General features: G+C 37.3%; 1 protein-coding gene across 1 annotated transcript; it reads right to left on the bottom strand.

The window, feature by feature from the left end:
• Positions 1-10,296: 10,296 nt before the first annotated feature.
• Positions 10,297-12,323, bottom strand: LOC136283777 (uncharacterized). Its single transcript, XM_066172972.1, has 3 exons — positions 12,011-12,323; positions 11,673-11,828; positions 10,297-10,779 (listed from the first exon to the last, which is right to left on the bottom strand). Exons 1-3 carry the CDS (start codon positions 12,321-12,323, stop codon positions 10,424-10,426), a joined length of 825 nt encoding a protein of 274 aa, XP_066029069.1. The 3' UTR covers positions 10,297-10,423.
• Positions 12,324-12,889: the final 566 nt, after the last annotated feature.

The raw sequence follows: 12,889 nt of genomic DNA, 5'->3' as shown, positions 1-12,889 counted from the left end.
TTCGAATTCATTTACTCGCTCAGTTTGATAGTCAAAAAGTCAAGCATGATATTGGCAGTAACTTTTGCTGAAAAACTTCAAATGAATATGAAATCGGGCGAGGAGATGAGGTATGATCTCGTCGATTAGCGTCCTCAGTTAGGAGACAATCTTTGTAGTTGCGTTTTCTGTCTTGTTCGGAATGGAGAAGGTCGCAAATGCGCGGCATCCATTTGCAAGCCTTTTTTCCCTTTAGCTAAGCTATTTTTCCTTCGCCTCTTCCCATGAGACCCCGCTCGCCTCAATCCATCCTCGTATCCAATCTTTTCTCCCCACAAAACACGTAAATAACGACTGGGTACGAGTCTACCTTTAATGAATCGAAAGATCGAAATTGATTCAAAAAGACAAATGAATAATGGGGGTAAGTTTCTAAAGAAACTATGGTGCTGCGTCGATGGGAGAATATAACAAGGTAATTTAGTATTATCAACTGAGTTGATAAAGTAAATTGGCCGCCGTAAAGAGTTTCAAAGCTGACGTTTAGCCCTTTGTCAGAGAAAAAGGCGAAGGGCTAACGCACGGAACGTCAGCTTTGAAACTCTTTGCGGTGGCCAATTTATGTTATCAATACAGTTGATAATACTAAATTACAATGATTTAAAAAGAGACTACTTAAACAGCTCTCTCCTCCACGCGCGCTGGTTACAGAGAAATATGCTTAGTTACCTAGGTGCAATTATTCCGAAGAATGCTCCCGTAAAAAAATTAACAACTCTAACTTGTCATGGTTTTGGTCCATCCAAAAGTGATCCCAGGACGAAGACATTCTATTTCACTGGCAGCAACTCCTCCAAACTCTAGAATGACTACAAACACTAAATGGACAATCTTGGAATGGAAATCTACCTGTATGTCCAATATTTTTATTGCGCTTGAGCTTACGGACAGAGATTGCTTGAAATTCAAAAGCCTTATTTGGGTGGGGCATGCACGGCAGTGAATGAAATTTCTTAGTAGATTTTCAATTCAAAGAATCATGCAAGAAAAGATACGCACGATTCTTAGCATTTTTTTTTTCTATCGAGTGCTTGACTTTTTTCCTCACTCAGTCTTATAAAAAAAAGTTTAAGTTGCTGGGAAAAGTAACAGCGAGAGTGCTCGGAATGACTTCATTCTTCTAGGATTTCTAGGGCTTTTAGTCTATGCGCATTGATAACAACTTACACAATCCAATCAAACAAAACAAGACACTATTTCGAATTTACTTCCCGCCTCAAGAAAATTGTTAGCTCTTAGCAAAAATGAGGTAATTCCTAGACGGATAGGATGGCGCAGTTGGGGTCGATGTCATGGAAAAACTCGCGAGGGCTTCACGACAAAATTGATATGCCTCATCCTTACTTGGGGACCAAGGCCAGTGCACAAACTGCACCAAATACAACAATGTTATACTTTCATCCACAAAATTCTGTTTGCCGGCTTAAGACACTGTAGCTTGTCAAAAGAACTATGAAAACATTTTCAATTACGTACCAACGAAATTTTTCTTGTAGCATTCCTGCACCGATCACTGTGGTAAGTCGTGATTTAAAATTTGATAACTATTAATAACCTGGCTTCATTCCTCAAGTTTACAATTTTAAATTTATCTAAGTCCTTTCAATTAATAACTGTTCTCGTGCTCGTTACTTTTCTGCCAGCGGTATCAGCACAACAGAGTCATAATTTTCATAAAATCCTCTGTAGTATTCGCCATTTATTTCTCATATAAGGTTGATGAATATTTCTATAGGAGCATTTTTTCTGGTGTAGGATAGTAAATAGACAAACTTTATATGGATAGGGTACATGATTACAGCCAAAGACTGCAGTCTTCCTTACGACCCTACAAATATATATTAAACTATACAATCTCTTAATTATAAGAGTACAACAATGTTCAATTTAAATGGAATGAAACTAAACTAGCATATCAATATTTCAAAGCTGTCGGGCGTGAATCTCCCTAAAGTAACTTCTTTTAAATTAAATTTCTTCACAGTGGAAAAGAACACGAAATCATAAAAACTGTCCCACAGTCTAAAAGTATTAAAAGATAAAAAAAAGCATTTGAATGGGGCGTAGTTTTGACGTTTCAACATTTCTATACAAAATTGATAAGCTTAATGAAGCTTGATATAATGTTGTAAAGATGACTTCGGGAGGCTGTTTTTTTCTGATCAGTTATCCTTTAAACGGAATCGTGGAAACAAAGTAATTACCTTGAGCATTCAAATTAGCAGCGTGAAGAAGGAGCATGATAAGGAACAGCAACATGTTGTTTTGAAAACAAACTCACTCAATAAGTGGGATCCTTGCTTGGTTTTTAATCGACTCTGAGATACTAGATAGTGTGAGCTGACAAACAGACCTGAGTATCATCAGTGAGTAATGCTTAATTTTTTCCTTACGCAAAAAGGATGTATTTACACAGTTTTACAAACTGTCACTTAAAACAACTTTGCTATTTGAGCCACCTGAAACATGTGTTCAAACAAATACATTCAAATTAGAGCACGAGCAGAAACGAAGGCAAACTTTTCGAATTATTCTGCTCCAAAAATAACAAAGTTTCAACAATTTACGTTGAAAAGTGAATCCTATTTCCACCGATTTTAACCTGTACGAGGTAAAGAAGGACAATAGGGATTGCGTGTTTTAAGTTTCATCAATTTAAGTTTCATATATAATTAATTCAAAAAAAGATAAATAGAATTGGTGTCTTTATGTACACGGTTGGTGAAAGAGTAACAGTTGTAATAATGAAGTTTGAGAAAAAAAAATCTAATCGGCAAGACATTCCAAAATGTCTTAGTTGTGACCCAGTTACCAAGAGATTTTGTGCTGGGGTGCTAGGGGAAAATAACCGCAGCAACCCCGCCGTGCGGAAGATTCGGAGAATCTTGGATCAACAAAGCTTCCTCTTAAATGTACCACTGCCTTGCTGTTACAACGTCTTCAGAATATCCCCTTACTCTCCTCATTTCCCGATAAAAATTAAAAAGCAGCGTGCTTATATCCTCATTTGTTAGAGTTTTCGAACCTTGGAAGTTGATACTATTCAGAAATCAAAGAAAAGTAGTCTACTTATTGTCGCCGGTAAAATTTTTGCTGAGAGACACTGGTTAATCAACGGTTTATAAATTGTCTATCTGTGACTGTGATCGTTCATTTCTTTTTTCACTTTCAACTTAGGAAAAAATTCTTATCATATTAGTTGGGAGAATTTGATGTCGGATCAACTAATATTCACCTGATTTATATTTTTAACTATTCTCACCACTTGCCTTCTTGATATTGTACCGATATTGTATTGATATTGTATTGATATTGTATTGATATTGTATTGATATTGTATTGATATTGTATTGATATTGTATTGATATTGTATTGATATTGTATTGATATTGTATTGATATTGTATTGATATTGTATTGATATTGTATTGATATTGTATTGATATTGTATTGATATTGTATTGATATTGTATTGATATTGTATTGATATTGTATTGATATTGTATTGATATTGTATTGATATTGTATTGATATTGTATTGATATTGTATTGATATTGTATTGATATTGTATTGATATTGTATTGAAAGAAATCATACTTATGCTGGAAAATGAAACACAGGCTAGGAGTAATACCCTCTTAGCTTAAGAAAACGCTACCAATTTGCTGCGAGGATTATTCAGCTCTATAGGACTGGATCCAAATGCAAGTAAATCATTGAAATGCTTAAGAACGTACACGACTTAGAGTAGTCATAGGCCAGGTGATCACCCTCATTCCTCTAATTCAACTGTATTTTATTCAGTAATCAAGATAATATATTTAGCGTACAATACTCGTAATCAGTTATTTTACTTTCACATAGGAGAGTAGAAGTTCCCTACAGTAGTGTCGCCATGTGACCTATGTAACGCAATACATTACGCACGAGTTGGATGTAAAACCTTATCTCAATATGACTCAGAGGCTGATTAGTTACTTTGAAACGCCTTGCAAACTTCGAATTTAATCACTCGCTCAGTTTTTATAGTCAAAAAGTCATGCATGATATTAGAAGCAACTTTTGCTGAAAAACTTCAAATGAATATGAAATCGGGCGAGGAGATGCGGTATGATCTCGTCGATTAGCGTCCTCAGTTAGGAGACACTCTTTGTAGTTGCGTTTTCTGTCTTGTTCGAAATGGAGAAGGTCGCGAATGCGCGGCGTCCATTTGCAAGCCTTTTTTCCCTTTAGCTAAGCTATTTTTCCTTCGCCTCTTCCCATGAGACCCTGCTCGCCTCAATCCATCCTCGTATCCAATCTTTTCTCTCCACAAAACACGTAAATAACGACTGGGTACGAGTCTACCTTTAAAGAAGCCAAAGATCGAAATTGATCTTAAAAGACAAATGAATAATGGGGGTAAGTTTCTAAAGAAACTATGGTGCTGCGTCGGAGGGAGAATATAACAAGGTAATTTAGCATTATCAACAGAGTTGATAACGTAAATTGGCCGCCGTAAAGAGTTTCAAAGCTGACGTTTAGCCCTTTGTCAGAGAAAAAGGCGAAGGGCTAACGCTCGGAATGTCAGCTTTGAAACTCTTTTTGGTGGCCAATTTACGTTATCAACTCAGTTGATAATACTAAGTTACAACGGTTTAAAAAGAGGCTACTTAAACAGCTCTCTCCTACACGCGCGCTGGTTACAGAGAAATATGCTTAGTTACCTAGGTGTTGATGTTAAGATTCAATTATTCCGAAGAATGCTCCCGTAAAAATTTAATAACTCTAACTTTTCATGGTTTTGGCCCATCCAAAAGTGATCCGAGGACGAAGACATTCTATTTCGCTGGCAGCAACACCTCCAAACTCTAGAATGACTACAAACACTAAATGGACAATCTTGAAATGGAAATCTACCTGTATGTCCAATATTTTTATTTCGCTTGAGCTTACGGACAAAGATTGCGTGAAATTCAAAAGCCTAATTTGGGTGAGGCATGCACGGCAGTGAATGAAATTTCTTAGTAGATTTTCAATTCAAAGAATCATGCAAGAAAAGATACGCACGATTCTTAGCATTTTTTTCCTACTGAGTACTTGACTTTTTTCCTCACACAGTCTTATAAAAAAAGTTTAGGTTGCTGGGAAAATTAACAGCGAGAGTGCTCGGAATGACTTCATTCATCTAAGACTTCTAGGGCTTTTAGTCTATGCGCATCGATAACAACTTACACAATCCAATCAAACAAAACAAGACACTATTTCGAATTTTCTTCCCGCCTCAAGAAAATTGTGAGCTCTTAGCGGAAATGAGCTAATACCTAGACGGATAGGATGGCGCGATTGGGGTCTATGTCATGGAAAAACTCGCGAGGGCTTCACGACAAAATTGATATGCCTCATCCTTACTTGGGGACCAAGGCCAGTGCACAAACTGCACCAAATACAACAATGTTATACTTTCATCCACAAAATTCTGTTTGCCGGCTTAAGACACTGTAGCTTGTCAAAAAAAACTATGAAAACATTTTCAAATACGTACCAACGAAATTTTTCTTGTAGCATTCCTGCACCGATCACTGTGGTAAGTCGTGATTTAAAATTTGATAACTATTAATAACCTGGCTTCATTCCTCAAGTTTACAATTTTAAATTTATTTAAGTCCTTTCAATTAATAACTGTTCTCGTGCTCGTTACTTTTCTGTCAGCGGTATCAGCACAGCAGAGTCATAATTTTCATAAAATCCTCTGTAGCATTCGCCATTATCGTCATGTTCACGAAAACATCAGGTGTCATACTTGTCGAGGCTTTCAAGTTTAACTTTCGATAAAGAATCTTATAAAATTATTGTTAATTAACCCGTAGTTTGTGTCATTAAAATCTCCACCAGAGATTCTGCTTGCTTCATTTGAAGTTTGTATTCACAGATTTCAGACCATCCATATTGCAATTACTAGCATCATTACCAAATAATTTTTCGTATACCACGCGTACGCGAAGATGAGCACATTGTACATCACCGCCACTGCAAGGCCAGTTGACGAGTGGAAAGGTTTCTTTGCTTCTCTGTCACCAGCATCGATCATTCCATCGTTAAAATGTTGTTTCTTTGCCTTTTTCGCTTTTTTAGCACTAGCTGATGACAACTGGTCGAGCGATTCCACTAGATTCATTTTAAATGCCGCACTTTTTCCAAAACTATTTTGTACGATGCAAACTAGGCGTCTTCGAATTTTCATTGTCTGAGCGATTTTGATCGGCAGATGTTTGATTTCACTCATGCGCGTTAAAGATTATCAGGAAGAAACTTGCCTGCGAGATAAATTCACTTGATAACTAGACGGCACTTTGCGATCCCTCTGTTATCCTTCAGATACGATGGATCAAAAGTTGCAAATTTTTTTTAAACTTCTTAACCTCATAGATATGTCCTTTACTAATAACGAGTTTGCTATATCATTCCCTGAAAATTATGTCAAAGAATTTGGTGTTTTGTTAAGACAACACTTCTTACGGATTATTTCGGTGAATTCTCAGAACTTGCTCGATAAATAATGAATTGACTTTGCGAGAAAAAGCTGAATGATTTTTCACCTTTTATGGGAGTTACAAGATAGAGCTGATTACCTGCTTTAAACATAACATTTCTACTAAAAACGACAAAACAAAAACGAAAAGACACATAGAAGCTAATGCACATTGTTTGACTTATGGCAAGCGCACATTGTAAAACACACCCTTGCGGCTATGCGATAACTGATTTGTCTTCCATTCACCAGTCACGGTGTGTGGGGATAAAACCACAGAAGAGACCATACAGCGGAGCCTATGCTAAAAACTTAACTCTAAAACAGAGGATTGTCTCGCACTCAAATAATTTGCCGGTAAAAGATGACGATTGTTTTTATGTTTTGTTTTGTCTTTCATGCGAATTTAAAAAAAAGCATCCTCGACACCTTTATTGTAATGAACGTCTTGGATATATTTGGTAATCCATATCAGAAGCTTGCGCATGTGAATGTCTGATTTTGGTTCTGTGGTCTGCGTTTTGCTCGCAATCGGCAATCGGTAAGTTATAAAAAAGCAACCGCAGGAAAATAATGTTTTGACAAGTACAACTCTCGTAAATCTTTCAGTTATTATATGATTATTTTTAATGCTTTTTTTTCGTGAATGAGACTGTTCAGTTTTGGTTAGCAGCAACTGTACTGGAAATTTAGATATTTCAAATCCTGAAAATACAAACTGATTATTAAAGTCAGATAATTACATCACGAATTCTGTGTTATGTCTGCTTTTGTTTCCTGCGTAAAAAAAGAAAAACATTTGCTTAAATTCCAATACCTAAGACCGTAATTCAATCCAGATATCTATCTTGGTCCAATCTGGATTTTTCTTTCTTTTCGTCTAATCGCTATAATGCTGTCGGGGTAAAGTGCCAAAAACAAAAATGGGAAAATTAAAACACGCAAATTGGAAGGTGTCAGGCAATGCACTGTTCATCCAAGAAAACTGTGCATGTATTAAAAATTGCCTTTGAAATATGAAAGGAGACCTGTATAAATTAGTTCTAATAAAGTTAACTCACAATTTAAAGCGTGTTTTTAAGAACTGTCAAAATCTTAAGAGAGAATTAATGTGCACAATAAACCGATTTCTATTGCGCTTCTCATTCTTTCCCTTAGCTTTTTTTTGCAATCTTCTTTGACCAAATCATGGCAATTAGCTGCATGTCCTAGATATAATTTGCTCAACCATGACGTTGGCCGATTTAAAATCTCTTTGTGAAAATACGCCGTGAAAATCAATTCGATTTGTTTTCGCACCATCGGGTGAGCGATATCCCGGAAATCTTGTGAACTGTGTCCTCTGATGATCCTAAGATATGCCTTCAGGGAAGATCTATTTCATCATAATTTCGTAAATAGCCTTAGCTACCCTCAAGTTTCTAAGCTGGAATATCCAGAGTTCTCAGTAAGGAAATTGGAAACCATTCTATCGAGGTAAGATTGCTCCTTCAATTATCTTTTATAGCATCGAATGGTTCGGTAAACTTTGTTTTCGAAGCTAAGAGATCTGAGGTAAATAAAACTAATGGATTTTAATCGATAACATCTTTGTTCGACGTAGTCAGACGATTATTGTCGGGCCATTTAGAAGCAGCTTTCTTACTGAAAAATTCTCGGTAGAAGTTAACTAAATCGATAGAGGCTCGTACAGATTGACGGCCGAGAGTGGTCATTTGAATTTAATTGTCCCAGCCCTATGGTTATGCGGTTTCGTTTGTTCAAATTTACTGAAAGAGAACAGGACGTTTTTCTGTACAAATTAAAGAATAATGTCCGTGCGATTGGAAGCCATTAAGCTTGACTTTCGCACTATCAGCCAAATAACAACAGCTTATCAACTTGAACGAATTATTCCATAAGTAAATCACCGCACATTAGCCTAATTAGATTTGAGCTTTCTTAGGAAATATCTACACTTCTTTGAGCAAGACCCTCTCCCTGTTCTTGGCATATCTTCAAAAAAGTAACACCCTTGCCCTTGTCTGTTTCCGGTTCTATTCTTATTTTCAAACAGCACGCTAGCTTTCCAATGATCTTATTGTGAGTGGCCGCCAAGAATTTGTCAGGAATACAACACGTTTAGTACCAACGAAATGATTTGGTTATAGTGTAGCCGTGAATTCATGTATTTCCTGACCAGTTCCTTTTTCTTTTCTTTATTGCGGTCTGCCTTTGTCGACTAAGCCTTCAACAGATCTGGCTCCGATTGTTCGAAGAGTGAATAGCTCTATCTACTGGATAAATATCTTTCCGGTAGATAGTGCAATACGTTTTGTTACTGAATACTTATCCGCTCAGGATGGCGTTTTATCCGCTCTTTAAACAACTGGGCCCAGAAGACCAGCACCGAAAGAAAGACAACAGGCTTACGAACAATCTCTGTGTAAAAGCATTAGGTCATGTCCATTATTGTCTGTCCTTATCTCTTCTCGTCCAGTGCTTCATCAAGCTTAGTGAACGAATGTGTTTAAGCTGAATTTGACGCCATCAAATTTTCGATGTCATCGTCATGCGATCAATTTAAATTTAAAACATAAATAAATGAATAAAGAATGCCGAAGAACATTAACAACAATGCTTTTTTTCGAAATTGGATATTTGCGGTCAGGGCTAATTATGGATATCAACCACGCCTTTCTAAGTGATTCTCTGAGAGTCAAAAGCATAAATTTCAGGGTCACATTCCTGAGATTTTGCGTACAAATGTCGAAAACAACATGTGTAAATATGTTTTGAAAAATTTGTGTTCATTTTGTGGAGTCGATAAAAAGATTGCACCGTTGAATAATGAGCAAACTCTAGAAAATCAAATAAATGCAAAAATTAAGTTGTTTATCGTCATCGGTCATTCTTCTAACGGACATCCGAAAATAAAACCAAAACTAACGCAGGGTGAGGTCAACACATCAATATTCAGGTAAAAATCTTCTAAACATTTGTTTTTCCGTGCTCGAAAGGATTGATTACCGCTAAAATAAAGGCGGAGTGACCGTACTCTCAATCAAACCACTCCAAAATATTCCCTAACTTCTGCTCTATTCAGTCAACACAACGATCGAAATATAAGGCAGTGCAAATAGGTAAATTTTGCCCATCTACGCGCTAATTTTCCGCGTAACATTTAAGAGGAAAATTTACAGATGAAACTAAAATGAGGGAGGGGGAAGTGGGAACGGGGAACTGGGAACAGGTAATCGGAGAATTGCTATGAGGTAGTCCGCATAACAATCAAAAATGTCTGAGCCCCAGTTTTGAGCATGCGCTCTCCGAACTCGGTCGTTATAGCAATCAGCATTGGACGATAAATGAAGTTTTTATCGAGGGGTTTTGAACAACACCTTTTAATTCATAAAATTGTATTTGTGCAGGAGCCCAAGTAATGGGCTCCTGATTTGTGCTTATATAAATTGCAGGTGTGAAAGAAATCAAGTTTTCGAAAAGGTGGGTGTCTGAGAATCAATCGTAACATCTGATAGAAGACCTCATTAACTGCCGTTTATGGAAATCTGAGATAGGGAGCCAAACTAATGGAAAGGAAACGTTGAGATTCTCGTACATAAAGGTTATCTAATGATATATATGTACTCTTTTGATTGACCATTTTGTTTGGAGCTTTACTGAAAAGCTAAGCGCCTTTAGAACGCCATGAATCACCAGTTTATGAGGTTTATGGCCCGAAAGAACTCTGTCAGGTCGTGCTTTAAGACATTTCATTGTTGCAATGTGCGCTCACACCGGCGCAGACTTTTATCCGCTGTGATCATTCGTCCAGCTGATGGTTGAGGCCACACCCAAAAATTGATATATTCGTCAGAGAGCCAATTGTATCTGTCATTCACCGCAATAGCGAATATGACATAAATTTATAGGACCAAGCTCATAAGTGTAAAATGAACCACAATTCCTGACCCTGATGATAGTTGTAAAATGACAGCAATGATTTGACCAGTGGAAACACACTTGTCTGGTCACAATCCCTTCATGCTCCTCGGGATGTAATCCGTTCAGCCAGCTTGGCGCATGTGTATTGCATCTGTAAGGAGGAACACACGTTGTCGCCATCTTAGTTCCAGACTCCTCGCTGAATCGGTACCACGATCTCTCTTTTAGACGGTCACACTTGATTTCATTCGCAGGAAAAGAACGGCGTCTGTCCGCCTCTGTGAACCACTTGTACCCAACACAGCCTAAATTTAGGCCAACGATATTAAAAGAAAAGATGTAAAAGCCCTTTCAAGGTGTTTTAAGATTGCTCGGTGACTTTTCCTGGCTAAAATTGATGCAGGACGTTTTCTCTCAGAGACTTTCAAAACATATAAAGAAGCCATTAAGATTGATCCCCGCTCCATTCCCCATGATGATATGTGATACACCCACGCCCCCTCCTCCCCCCTAGGTGACAAATAACGACGGGTCTCTAACTTGTTTACTCTAACTTAGCGGCCCAAATTCGTAATTTCATTCCGAAAAATGCATGCCCTTTTTCTTTTATTTTATGGCTTTTTCAAATCATATACTTGCCTATTGGTGAGCAACTTGTTTTTCCATTCCCAAAGAATCCCTCTTTGCAGATACATTTGTATGAGCCCACCGTATTTTGACACACAGCATCACTATGACAACCGTGTAAAGATCTACTTTTGCATTCATCGATATCTGAGATGACAAAACGGCAAAATTGTAGGTGGTGCTTAAAAAATAGAACAGTAATGGAGTGTGTCGTAAAATGACCCTAACGCTGAATCGGATACTACCCTGAGAGATCAAGAAAGTCATTATTGAAGGTCAATGAAAAAAAATTTTCATCCATATCAATTTTGAAGTAAACCAGGTAAAATTGACTGTCGAAAATATCATATCTCTTTCATCAGCGACTTTACTAACGACAATATGTGATGTAGAACAAGTGATGATTATCATCCGCTTTCCAGAAAGTATATTCAACTTGTAAGGAGAATTTGCATGTGGAAAAAAATTTTGGCAGTTACAAAATGGACGCTTCCGGTGATTACAAGTTTCTGCCACAGAGTGGGAGAGAAAGTGTGTGCAGATTACAGCGGCAGCTTAGACAAGTACTCACCATTTGATTCGCCGACATCACAATTTAACAAACTCGCTTTTCCTGAATTAACAGACGATTGTATCCAGAATCCACCGCTTCTCATAGCTGCTCCTTCACTTCGTTTTATTTCTGCACAAGATTCTGCGGGTAACTCAGGGATAGAACCCAGAGGAACTAGGGGAAAAATAAAAAAATAAGATGAAAAAAGGAAAAAAACAGGGACGAGAAAAAATAAAAACTGTTGTCGAACTATCTGTTGCAATAGAATTTCGTGACTCAAATTTATCTCCGAATCCGAAATCACTTCGCACAATAAACACGTATGTTCCAGATTTGCGAAATCTGTTATTAGTTACCTCTCTTTTTCCATCGCCTCACGTAAAGGCATTCTTTATTTGTGACAAAGTCCTCTGGCCTAGCCTCCTTTGTTCGTTTATTCAACTCACAAATGTCCTTTAATGGGACAAGGTTTAAGCTTTGGCATTTGTCGTCTTCGTTGCATTCCTGCACGCATTCTGAGAGGCTTTTAGCCTCAAGAGTCTTGAATGTGTGACCGCGAAGCATCATGCCATGGATAGACGATTCTCTCCCACAATTCGTCGTGGTCACTTTGGAAAGCTGCATCAGTATGAAGATAACTCGGATGACGGAAAATTGAAGACCGGTCATGTTGCTCAACTTTTGTATTTTGAATTCTTATCTGGGAGAGAGATATTACTTACGATATCACAAAGATCAAACTTTCGGCTTCCGTCTAAAAAACCTTTCCTCTTAGATTGCTAGTCGGTTTGGTTCCCAGCTCAAGTTGCTAGCAGTTATCCATCTTAAGATATACGAAACACCCTTGAATGAATGTGAAATATTTAAACCTTAGTAAATGATTTTCCAGAAATTTTACTGTGATGTACATAGAAAGTTTGGACATCTTTTACTGCAATTGATTCTCATTTGCCAAAAGAAAAAAAAAACCAAACTATATGTTCATGTCATTCCTTCACCTCGTCGTTTCCATAACATTTCCACTTCATGTTACCCTTAGACTTAAAACTTGTTTTATTAAATTGTAATGATACAGACGTCCTTTCGATAAACGAGGCGATAATTTATAAGATGAAATAAATCAGCCAGTTCAGTAAGGACAAAAACCTTTTTTGGGAGGTGTGTGCTCCATTAGCCGTTCATGAAATCTTCAATCCAAATCTCTGAACCAGAAAAAGAAAGGTATCCTTTTTCAA

The sequence above is a fragment of the Pocillopora verrucosa genome, chromosome 10 (genome assembly GCF_036669915.1).
Source record: "Pocillopora verrucosa isolate sample1 chromosome 10, ASM3666991v2, whole genome shotgun sequence".
Classification (NCBI taxonomy): domain Eukaryota; kingdom Metazoa; phylum Cnidaria; class Anthozoa; order Scleractinia; family Pocilloporidae; genus Pocillopora; species Pocillopora verrucosa.
Note: the sequence above shows the minus strand (reverse complement) of the source record. Positions and strands in the feature narration are given on the sequence as shown.

Excerpts from the sequence above, each read along its gene's own strand:
- LOC136283777 (XM_066172972.1), bottom strand. The coding sequence starts at position 12,323 with ATGACCGGTCTTCAATTTTCCGTCATCCGAGTTATCTTCATACTGATG. Across the intron at positions 11,829-12,010 it reads GAGGCGATGGAAAAAGAGAG|TTCCTCTGGGTTCTATCCCT; the intron begins GTAACTAATAAC and ends TTTTTCCCCTAG. Across the intron at positions 10,780-11,672 it reads TGATGTCGGCGAATCAAATG|GCTGTGTTGGGTACAAGTGG; the intron begins GTGAGTACTTGT and ends GCCTAAATTTAG.